General features: G+C 54.7%; 1 protein-coding gene across 2 annotated transcripts in view; it reads left to right on the forward strand.

Moving 5' to 3' along the window:
* Fhdc1 (FH2 domain containing 1) overlaps nt 1–10222 on the forward strand; it is a 40145-nt gene extending 29923 nt beyond the window's left edge. For both annotated transcript variants that reach the window (XM_023723693.1, XM_004638724.2), the window contains exons 10-12: nt 1658–1775; nt 5480–5644; nt 8071–10222. In XM_023723693.1, coding sequence (XP_023579461.1) covers nt 1658–1775; nt 5480–5644; nt 8071–9888 — 2101 coding nt within the window. In that variant the 3' untranslated portion in view covers nt 9889–10222. The remainder of the gene's footprint in view (nt 1–1657; nt 1776–5479; nt 5645–8070) is intronic.
* Nucleotides 10223–11937: the final 1715 nt, after the last annotated feature.

An 11937-nucleotide genomic window follows, 5' to 3' on the forward strand; every position in this document is an offset into this window, starting at 1 on the left:
GGTTTAGGCTGTCCTCCTCCTCCTCCTCCCTTCCAAGTGGCGGGACCACGGCAGGCAGTGCAGTGCTTGGCTGTGTCATGTACTGACTATGACGGTGACTACAGCCAGCAGTGACGGCAAGGAGCCCTGGGTGTGTCCACATGTGAACCAGGGCTCCTAGCCCTGTCATTGGCACTGTGTCGTTGTTGTTGACTCTGTGGGCACCTAGCCACAGATTACATGTCCTTCCCCAAGTGGGGTTATTAGTGCAGAGGTGGGAATGCTTCGTAATTCATGTTTACAGTTGCTGTGTTATTCTCCACAGAGAATGGATGGCTTACAGGACACATACTTTTTTTTGCAGTACTGAGGATTGTACTCAGGACCTTGCGCTTGCCAGGCAGGTGCTTATGCCACTAAGCTATCTCCCCAATGCACACTTTTGTTTTTGTACCACTTAGAAATTTTCATGGGGCTATTTTTACTCTGATAGAATATAAACATACCTAGGGAATCTGTAAAGAGAAATTATTATAACACCCCTCCCATATGGGGTTGAACTCAACACCTCAGGCTCCCCATGAAGTTACATGTCACAGCCTTTTTAAAATTTTTGTTTTGTTTTGTTTTTTCTCTTTTTGAGACAGGGCTTTATTATGCAGTTCAGGCTGTCCTTGAACTTACTTTGTAGCTCAGACTGGCCTCAAATTTACAGCGATCTTCCTGCCTCAGCCTCTGAGTGCTGGGATTACAGGTGTACACCATGATGCCCAGCTTAAAATTTTATTTTGAGACATAGTCTCATGAAGTTACCCAGGTTAGGCTCAAACCTGTGATCCTCCCACCTCAGCCTCCCAGGTAGGTGAAGTCACAGAGATGCACCACCATTGCATACCATTACGTCAGAGTTGCATCACAAGGTTAACTGCATACTACCGTGGGAAACTCCTTTTTTCAGAAAGGTTTATTTATTTGAAATGGAAAGTAAGATTCACAGTCAGACCTCCGATAGGCATGGAGGGCCAACAAGGGGAAATCTTCATTTAGTATGAAGACTTAGAATCAACAATGGAGGCATGAATGCATCCTGCTTCACCGACTCTACCTTGGTTTTGGGCTTCACCTGCGTGCTTTGCCATCTCTCCTGCTCTATCTGCTTACCTTGTTAGGATCCCTGAAAGCGAAACACTGTACCAGTCCTACCACTTACTGAGGCTGGTGGCTATGTTTTAGTCTCTAACGCACAGAGCACTGTGGGGACCATCGTGAAAGCTGCTAGGTTTCTCTGGGTGACCCGAGCATCAGCAGTCACAGCCTCCATCTCCTCCCCATGGTAGACAGCCATCTCCGAGTCCTGCCAGCGTCTTGGCTCCAGTGCTTGTTGCCTAAAGGTGCTCAGCTCTGTTTGCAAAAGGCTTCCCCAGTCCCGTGGTTCTGGTTATCTCATCTGCAAGAACAGAAACAGCATGCACTCTTTGTACCAGCTTGTGTTTTTAGGAAGCAGTTGCCTCCAAATAAACAGATGGAAACCCACCGTGCAAACACTCGGAGGCAGACATAATTGCGGGCGCTCAATCGTAGGTTTCCAAGGCTGGCCAGAGATATGTCTTGTTTGATGTGTCCCCAGGAAGCCCGGTGTCCTTCTGCCAATTGCCCACTCTCTTCTTTCTTCTTTTAGATTATCTCTGGATAACACAGAGGCAGAGCTGAAGTCGCTGTCTGTCAGGACGAAATCGCTGGAGGAAAACATAAAGCGGGATGGGGAACTTTGTCAGCAGATGGCTGATTTCCTGCAGGTTCGTATGTAATCACATCAGTCCCTCTCATCTGGGCCTCAGCCGGCCCTGACCCAGCAAGGCCGCTCAGATCTACGTGTGCAGATTGGTGAGGTGGCAGCGTGCACATTCCCCAACCCCACGGTAGTACAGGAACCCTTTGCATCCCGAAACCTCTTCATGGCTTGGGGTATTGTTCATGGTGTAGCCCTAAGGTCTGTGCTGGGGTGGGGCCCCCGCCTCTCACTCTGCACTCTCATGACGGCGCCTGTGTGTGATGGCTTCCGTCAGCCTAGGCTGCATACACTCAGGGTGCCTATGCTTTGCTTTTAAGCCAGTCGCATTTCTCTACCACAGAACACGTTCTGCAGAAATCATTCCCTTAGGACCCAGGCCCCTGCTTCCTGCACTTGTTTATGTGGGAGAGACGAGGCGCAGTGTTTGGCTGGATTTCTAATGAGGGCAGAACACACACGTGATCATCACCGAAGACACCAGCCCCACCAGGGCGTGTCTGGAGGCTCAGCAGAAAACAGTCGAGTGGACGTGGTTTTGAGGGCTCCGGTGACTCACTAATCACAGAGTCTGACTACTCTTATCTCCCTTCTTTTGGAAGAGGAAAAGTGGTACTGTTGCCCTCTAGGACACAGCGTGCTAGTGCAAACGCAGTCAGCTCTTGGGGTCCCTGAAGGTGGATTTGTTTTCCTATTTGGTTGGTTTACTTGAGACAGGCTCTCTCTTTGTAGTTCAGATTGACCTTTAATTCACTGTAGCCCAGGCTGGCCTCAAGCTCGCAGCAGTCCTCCTGCCTCAGCCTCCTGGGTGCTGGAGTTCCAAGCAGGCTTCATCACACCTGGCCTTTGGGGGTACACATTATCTTCAACACGAAGTAATAAAGCAGACAGCCACACCCACACCAGCTGGTGAAAACCAACCAAATAGGAAAACAAACACAAAAAGTGTGTATCTGGAAGGGAAGACCAGCTTGGTTATATGCAAAAGCAAATACGGAAGCACATGTTTCAGAATAAAACTAAGCTCCAGTGAAGCCAAACCAAATCCAGTGTTTGGAGATAGGGGCTGAACCCAGTACTTTAAAGGAGACCCAGGAACAAGCAAGGCTTCAGGGGCCCAGTCTCAGGCACTCAGCGTGCCTGCCTAGGGCTGGGACTACAGGCTGCACCACCACACCTACTGCCTGGGCATCATTTTTATCTATAAAAATAAGACGTGCCACACAGCCTTGTCTTTTCCCCCATGAAATCAGCTGCTGCTTCTCTCCTTTCCTTTTGCTTTTTCCGGCACCAGAGCCCTTGCATAGAGCTACGTTCTTTGCACTTTCTTAGGTTTTGAAGCAGCCTCACTAAGTTCCCCAGATGGCCTAGATCTTGCGGCCTTCCCACCTCAGTCTCCTATAGTGCTGGGATTACGGGCTTGTACCCCCTGATGTAAACTTCTTGAATAAATGAGGTGAAGACATCTTAAGGTGGGTTAGGGTTAGGTCATGCCAAGACCTGAGAGCTGGTTCAAACACCTGGGGCTCCTGGCCTAAGCAGTGGGCAGCTTTAGAGGGGGTTGAGCAGAACGATGACAGGGACATATTTTTCACAGAGCCTTTTTAGCATTCTGAGCCCTTGGGTGGGATACCCTGAGGATGCTGGTTTGGGGCATAGTCCCCCTAGAGAGCTTTGCTCCATACCACCACCTGCCTGCACCAGGGCACCTTTGGGCTTCTCTGTGCCAGTCGTGTAGTGCTCACAGTATCTGACTTGCCTGCAGTTCTTTTTCAGTATTTTTTTCAGTTTTGAACTCACATTTTTCTGACCCTGAGGGCAGTGCTGGTGGCCAGGCTTTCTCCCCCCGCCCCCCGCCCCCCCAGTCTGCAGAAGAGACCTTGTCCCAGGGCTTCTTTCTGCAGAGGAGGCCTTGTCCTGGGGCCTCTTTCCCTGCCACTGAGCTGTCCCTTGCTGGCCTCCTCCTCCCCTGCAGGAGAGTAAAGGCAGAGGTTCTCCTGGCTTCCCCTTCTCCCTAGAGGAGCACTCAGGGCGCAGGCGTACACTGCACAGAGCTTCTGCCTCCTGATGTAGAGGGCTGCTCTCCCAGGCATTCAGCTTCTTGAACAGCTTTGGTTTCCTGCCCTCTCCAGAAGGTGCCTAGCTGAGGAGCAGGCTTGGGGGAGAGCAGCTGGAGTCTGGGGAGGGGGTGCGTCCTAGAGGCACTTCCTGGCCCTTGCTGGCCAAGCGTGTTCAGACAGCAGTTGGGCACCTCTTCAGGGATCCCACAATTTTCTCATACCACAGGCCTGCCCCCCTCACTCCAACCAGAAGTTTTTCAAACATAAGCCTCTTTAAAAAAAAAAAAAAAGAAAAAGAAAGTACACTATACATGTATTTTCTTAAAGTAACATATTTCCTGCATTCCTGCTTCCTTGGTAAACACGAACTCCACCCACACAGTGGTGGAGGGGGTGGCAGCCAGGGGGGCCTGCCTGCCTGTCTGGCTGTCCTCATGCTGTCCCTTTCCTCACCATGCTTCCTGTGGTCACCCACCTGTACTGGTGAAGTGTGGGCCTTGGGTGAGCAGATCCCATCCTGACGGGCTGGGAGCTCACAGGTGCAGCAAGCTGCCTTCGTCCTCACTGTGTAGAGGCCTGGGATGTAGGGGCTATGGAGGAATTAGGAAAAAATGAGCAGTAGAGAGGGGATTTGTAGGGGACTGTAATTCCTACCATGGGGCCCAGAGCACTCTGCCACACAGTTTTAAGATCTGATTCAGGGGGGCCAGGGAGATGGCTCAGTGGAATAAGCACTTGTCTGGCAAGCGCAAGGGCCTGAGTTCAATCCCTAGTTCCACCAAAAAAAAAAAAAAAAAAAAAAAAGATCTGATTCAGGGCCCACCCAGTTGCAGGCCCAAGTTATTGCCAGAGCTCCCCAGCTGGGTGGGACATCACCCCAGATTTAGGCACACGGGCTTCCTTCCTAGGAGAGCCCCAACCCAGTAGAGCTTCTTGGAATGAACAGGGAAGCACGGCCAGCTCATCAGTACAGGTGAACTTCGGGGACCCTGAAGTAACCCTTCAGCCATGTGAGAGTCTGCTTTAAGAGAAAGAGTAAATGCAGAAGAAATTTTTCGTAATGAAATCAGCTGTATACCTGGGTCACTGTTTCAGTGACAGTTAAGGTGGGAGTTTTGCTAGTGGCATAGTATAAGTTAAAATTCTTAAATCTTTCTTTTTTCTTTTCTTTTTGTTCTTTTTGAGGTAGGGTCTCACTATGCAGCTCAGGCTGTCCTTGAGCTCACTTTGTAGCCTGGGCTAATCTTGAACTCACAGCAGTCCCCCTGCCTCAGCCTCCCAAGTGCTGGGATTACAGGCATGCCCTACCACACCTGGCTTTTTCATTCTTTTTGAGACAGGTTCTTACCATGTTGCCCAGGCTGGCCTCCTCCTTACCTCAAGCAGTCTTGCCTCAGTCTCCCAAGTAGCTGAAACTACACCCAGCCTCTCTGGTCTGTTTTATGGCTGCTGGGTCTCACACAGTCACCTAGAGGTCCTGTTGGCTGACTTTCTTCTTGGCTCTGCATGCACGATGTTGCCCCAGCCCTGAGCCTTCTGAGGCCAGGAACCAAACCCAGCAGTATGTCTCCCTGGGTGCTGGGCCACGCACCGTGGCCTCTCCACTATGGTGTCACTGCTCACATTGGTGGACCCCTGGTGTTTTCCACAGTTTGCCACAGAAAAGCTGACAGAGCTGGATAGGTGCAGAGAAAAGCTCCAGCGTGAGGCCCACACCCTGATCGATTTTTTCTGTGAAGACAAAGAAACCATGACGTTGGACGAATGCTTCCAGATATTTAGGGATTTCTGTACCAAGTTCAACAAAGCGGTTAAGGTAAGGCTGGAGGCTTCTTCATGCTTTCCCAGTCCTTTGGAGTTCTGCTTCTCTCCCTGAGGACCCAGCCCCTGCCCGTGGCTGAAGCCCCATCCTGCCCTGGGCTGGCTAACGGGAGGCAGGTGCCCCATCCCTGCTTGGGACTCCTGATGGCTGGAGTCTGACCCCTGCCTGGCCTCTGCCCCTGCATGCTCATGAAGGCATGCTCAGCAGTGGCCTGGAAGCATCTGGCAAACTTTTTCCATGGTAAGAATCACAGTATTTAAAAGTTGCTTCCAGTTGCCGGGTGTGGTGGTGCACACCTGTAATCCCAGCACTTGGGAGGCTGAGGCAGGAGGATCACTTTGTTCAAGGCCAGCTTGGGCTTCAAAGTGAGTTCAAGGCCAGCCTGAACTGCATAGTGAAACCCTGTGTAAAAGAAGTCAAAAAATCAATAAACCAGAGCTGTTTGGAGGGCCTGAGCATAGGTCCCTTCTCTAGTCGGTTCCACCCCCAGGAAGACTCCTAGTGCACTGGGGTGACTGGAAGACCCCTTCCCTGCCCACTGTTTCCAGCACCAGGCCACTGTCATGGTGTCAGCACCCTGGGACACTGTTGGCCTAGGCCAGTGTGGCCCTAGGCAGAGCGTGGTCGCTGTACTCCCTACTCTTCAGGACCACAACAGCCATCTCTGCGTTGAAAACTCGCTGGGGTGCCTGGCTTAGCAAAGCAAACCTTTCTCTGTCAATTAAACACAGAATGACAGCTTGTGCCCCTTCATTTCAGGGGGTGAGGAGGACCCAGGTGCTTCTGAGTCACATCTTGCCTCATATTTATGTATTTGCTCATTTGCTTATTTATTGCTAAGGCGTGAACCAGGGCCTTGCACTCTTCCCTACATCGGAAACGCGGGCTCGTGCACAGCTGAAGTTTTGGGAGGGACCGGTCACGTCTCACTCTGGCCCAGAGCTGCTCTGGGTTCCCAGCCCCTCCCTTCTCTATCCAGCTACAAAAGAGAGGCTCGGCCCTGGCCACGTTAATGCTCCTCTGTCCAAGCAGTGAGCTCAGCCGTGGGCAGCCACAGGGGTGGCCGGGGCCAACAGGCCCCTTCTGAGGCCATCCGGCCTGGGAAGCCACCTGTGTGTCCCTTGAAACTGGGCTGACTGACCCAGGCCATGGGAAGCCGTGAAAAGAGAGGCATGAGAAGCTGGGACCCCTGGGGAGATGTAGGAGCCAAGAGTCCCCAGCCAGAGCCTCCCAGAAACTGGAAGGCCCACTGTAGGAGAAAGTAGATTTTCAAATAAAACTGCTAACAGCAATGGATTGAGGTTATGAGATCTGTGTAATTACATGATTGTATGATCTTGCAACCCAAAGGAGATCTGTGATTTGTGACCCAAATGCAGCCAGCTCTCTATATTACAGTTCACGTCTGCAGGTTCAGCTGCCACAAACTGCGGATGTATTTGTTATACTGCATCTGTCCTGAATGTACACAGACTGTTTTTGTCATTATTCCCTGAATGATACAGTCTCACAGCTATTTGCATAGCACTTACATTACATAGCATTTGTATGTAACCTAGAGATGATTTAAAGTATGTGTGAGGCTATGTGTAGGTTATGCAAGTACCTCATCACTTCACACGGGGGCTGGAGCACCCTCTGACCTTGGCACGCAAGGGTGCCCTGGGATCTAGTCCCTGCAGATTCCTGGCGACAGCTGTGTATTAAATCACAGGGTGGGTGAAGGTACTTCAGTATGTAAGTGTCCTCAGTTCAGCTTAACTTGAGGGGTGGGTGTTTGCAGCCAGCTGAGGCCTGGAGGGTTTATAAAGCACACCTGTTCCTTTCTTCCCTTTTGTGGGGCCAGGCTGGGGCACAAGGGACAGAGCCTTCTGCCGCAAGGTCCAGCTGTCAGGGTCACCAAGACATTGGTGGTGTTTCTTTACCAGAGAGCAGTCATGAACAGAACCTCTTCATGTCTTGCGCATACACTTACATATCCAAATCATTAAGTAGGACGCGCTGCATGTGAGTGCAGGAGCGCGTGTGTGCAGGTGCCTGTGTGCGTTCATGTAACACAGAGCTGCAGTGGGGCAGCTCGGCTTTGGCGCCTTGGCTTCTTCCTTGTCTCTGCCTGTGCCTGCCCAATACTTTGCTGGGTGTCTTCACCCATGGAGGAGCCCAGCCCTCACAGAAGGGACAGGTGTAAGTAAGCCAGAGCCTGTGAATTGGGCCCAGGATTACACGAGAGCTGTAGACAGATTGTCGGGGCAAGGCCACGTGCATCCCTCTTGTCGGATGCCCAGGTTGCCTTGGGAGGGCCTCCCTTCCTGCACACACGCATGCGCATCTCTGAGCTCTCTGTATGCCCAAGGCTGGGTGGGAGACTAACTCCCCGCCTCTCCCCTGTCTCATGCACTGTCCCACCTCCCCCCATCCAGGACAACCGGGATCGAGAGGTACAGGAATTGCGGCAGCTGCAGCGGCTAAAAGCCATAGAGGAAAGGCTCCCGGGTGAGCTCGGGGGCTTTGTCCGTAGCAACAGCGAGGCGGACATGGCACTGCTGACCAGGAAGTGCACCGAGAACCTGTCCCAGCTTTCACACCCTAGGCCCGACAGCCCCTACTTGAGGCCCCCCAACATCCGTCGCTCCCGCCACTCATTGGTCGTCCCTACGGACCAAGAGCTGCTGTCTTTTCTGAAAAGTGCCAACGCCACCTCCCCCTCCAGCGGCAGCCTGGATGAGCCCAAGTTCAACACCCTCCCCTGGAGGCACCGGCGGCAGGCGAGACCTGAGGTTGCCAGTGGGCAGTCCGGGGACGCAGGGGGCCACCCCACCTTTGCACAAAGACCTCAGGCCTCCCCTGCGCCCCAGCCTACTGAGCAGCCCCCAGCCCTCCCTCGAGCACGGCACAGGGCTGGCACCCTCCAGAAGAGGAGCAGCGAACCCTCGGGGCTGGGAGCCTCTCGGACACCTTCGCTTTCATCCTTGACCCTGGGTGTTCAGGAGCACGAGTTGGTGACAGGGCTGGCCCAGTTCAGCCTGGAGGACCCCAAGGACACACAGGAGTCAGCACGGCCACCCCAGAATGGTGCTGGCTCCGGGCTGTCTCCGGAGCCAGGGAGCCTGCTGTCTACGAGTGCGGGCCACACGGGCGAGATGCCCATGTGCAGGAGTCCCCAGGAGGGTCTCCACCCAGCCCTGGAGGCCACCGCAGCAGTGCCTGGCAGTGAGGCCTCAGGGTCTATGGGGAGCAGCTCCTCTGAACAAGGGGACCCTGCCAGTGTCTCCGACACCACTGACTGCTCACTGACCCTAGACTGCTCGGAGGGAACCAACCTTGGGGTGGGAGGCCAGGGGCCAGGGGAGGCCAGGGGTGGCTCAGCATCCTCTGGGAGTGGGGCAGTGGGGCACAGCCTGGCCTCCCCGCAGCTGACACCCAACCCCACCAAGAGCGAGACCCCCTGCAAGGTAGGCCACACTGGGGACCGGCCCGCTGGAGGGAAGGAGGCCTCAGCCGGGTCCAAGAGAAGCCCCACCAAGGAGGCATCGCAGGGGCCCCCAAGGGACAGGCGGGCCCCAGGTGGTGCAGAGCCCAGGCCTGTGCGGACACTGAACACGGCCGAGAGCCAGGGCCTGCGCAAGGTCGTGCCCATCTCCAAGACTGGCCGCAGCACTAGGCCTGTGAGGCCCCCGGAACCTGCAGCCCGGGCCGCACCCCGCCGCGGCTCCCCGAAGCGGACCTCAGAAGTGGTGGCAATCAGCACCGAGGACCCGCGCCCGGCCCGGGGGAGCGGTGGCGGCCGCCCGGGGAAAGAGGCGGCTCCGCAGCCCAGGGGCTCCCTCAGGAAGCCCAGTGCCAAGCCCCTGAGGAACGTGGCCAGGCAGCGGCCCGAGGAGAACAGGGCTGGCCCCGCTGAGCCGCGGAGCCCAGAAGAGAAGCCCCGGGTCTCACGCCCGCCCTCCAACATGCCCAGCTTCGCCCGAAACACGCTGGCCTCCGCGTCCCGCTGTGTGCGCCCCGAGCCCGCGCACCCAGGCCTCACGCGGGCGGCCTCGCAGCGGCAGCTCCGGGCCCGGGGCCCGGAGGACTGCGCCCCCAAGGACGGCGGCGCCCTGCGGCGCACCCGCAGCGCCAGGACGACCCAGAGGAGCCCGGAGCCCTTTGAGCGCAGGGTCCGGGAGCCGGGCTCTCCCAGGCGGCGCGGCTCGGCGCGGACCACACTGGGAAGGATGCTCGACCCCTTGTGGAAGTGAGGGACCGCCGCCTGGCACCCACACTGTGACCTCAGACTTCTGGACCAGCGCGGAAGAGGCAGCTGGTGACCATGGTGTCGCTTACGGTTCCAGGGGCCCCTGCTGCGAAGTCAGTCCGGATGAGTGCGCACGACTTCTGTACACCTGGACCCCAGCTTGCCTCCTTCCCGCAGAACGCAAGTCCACAAAGATGTAAAAGATGATGCTCCTATGCAACAAGTGCAAAAAAATTTTCTGGCCAGTTTCTATATGTCACAGACTTGTTTTTTGAGACAGGGTCTTGCTATGTAGCCAGTTCAGGCTGGCCTTGAACTCACTATATAGCCCAGGCTGGCCTTGAACTTGTGATTCTCCTGCCTCAGTCTCCTGAAGGATGGGATTGCAGGCATGCACCACTCCCAGACAAGGACTTATTTTTTAATACTGTATTATGAAAATAAAATGCTGTTTTAGTTGGTTCCTTTAGCAAAGTGAAATGGCTCCCAGGCAGATTGCCCTTGTCGGAAAAGTATTTGCATCTTCCCAAGGTCCCTGACCTCAGGGTCTCACCACCTGCCCACACGCCAGGGCAGCTGCCTCTCCTCTCCTTGGGCCCTTGGGTGAGCTCCATCATCCCAGCTCCTCAAAGACTGCCTGGATCACTGCGCCCAGAGTGACTGGGTGAGGGTCTGTGTGGGATCAGAGGGCATATCAGATGCAGGTGGACGGAAGGCAGCCACCCCTGTGTGAGCCGGGCAGGCAGGGTGGAGGGTGCGGTTGTGGGGAGCCTGCCCTTCATGCGTGTGAGGTCGCCCCAATCTAGAGGTGCTAACAGGAGAGTGGGGCTGTCCCAGGCACGCCATGCCACGTCACGCCACTCCTGCTGTTTCCACATTGGTGGTGAGGGCTACTAGGGATGGTGACAGAGAAGAGCAGACGCTCTGTCCCTGGCCGCTTCCTCCCCTTCTCCTCTGCCTCTCCAAGCTGTCCCTTCTTGTTTGCCATCACCTGGAGCCTGGAGGGGCTTTCCCGCTCCACCTCATCCATTCCATGATGCTTCTCCATGTTGCCATCGCTTCCTTGTTTTTTAAATCCCAAGGAAGACCAAACCAGGTTTTTTTTGGTTTTATTTTAAGCAGGCCAAAAGCTGAAATTGATTTAAGAAGAGTTTATATCATAACACAATGGGGAAGGGATGAGGCGTTCAAAAGCAAGCCCAGGTCTAGTCAGTGTTGGCTTCGCTACCTTGTCCTGAGACGTGGGCAATGAGCGAAATCTTCAGTGGTGCTGTGTCTTACCAGTCGACCCCCTCCTTCACTGGGGGAAAGTCTGGCTCCGGCCCCCACAGGGAGCTGCAGGATGTTGCATTAGGCTCTGAATCACAGCCTCCCTCCAGAATGGTGCCTGCCGGCAGAGGCCTAGAAAGTGCAGCTGAGGGGCCACAGCCCTGTGCGCCCCTGTGAAGAGCCATCCTGGGTGGGTGGGCATGTGCAGGGCTCCCCAAGATGGAAGTGGGAACCCCGAGCAGATGTCCTCAGCCTTAAAGACACTGGGGGTGTCACATTTCCATCCAGGTAGACAGGACTGTCCCAAATGCAGCAGGAGGTGAGGGATGGAAAGGATGGTAAGCTTGTGGACTTGGGGATGGCAGAGTGCTCTGGACTTCTAGGAGGGACCTGCTCTGACCTGGTGTGATGTGGCGAGTCCTTCTGTCCCTCAGTGTCTGTCTCCCCCTCGGGAGCACAGCTTCCGGGCAGGACTCCAAGGATCCTCCAGCCCTAAGCCCGTCTTTTTCCGGCGGAGCTGCTCAGACCCAGTACCAGCTTCCCTAAAGTAGACTAAAGTAGATATTGCCAGCGCTGCTCTGCAGAAAGCCCTACAGGGGCTCCATGCTGAGGCCACTCAGGAGTCACCTGGCAAGCAGTGCCCTCAGGCAGGTGATGGTCACATGCATCTGTGCAAGCAGGTGATCATTGTATTACCTTTTATCGGTAGTAAGTGTGGGGAAATAATTTAAGTATACAATGGAGAATTGTAAATATGTTTCTATATACATTTGTTGAAGATGAA

This window comes from Octodon degus, unplaced genomic scaffold, assembly GCF_000260255.1.
Source record: "Octodon degus isolate 3935 unplaced genomic scaffold, OctDeg1.0 scaffold00101, whole genome shotgun sequence".
In the NCBI taxonomy this organism is placed as follows: Eukaryota; Metazoa; Chordata; class Mammalia; order Rodentia; family Octodontidae; genus Octodon; species Octodon degus.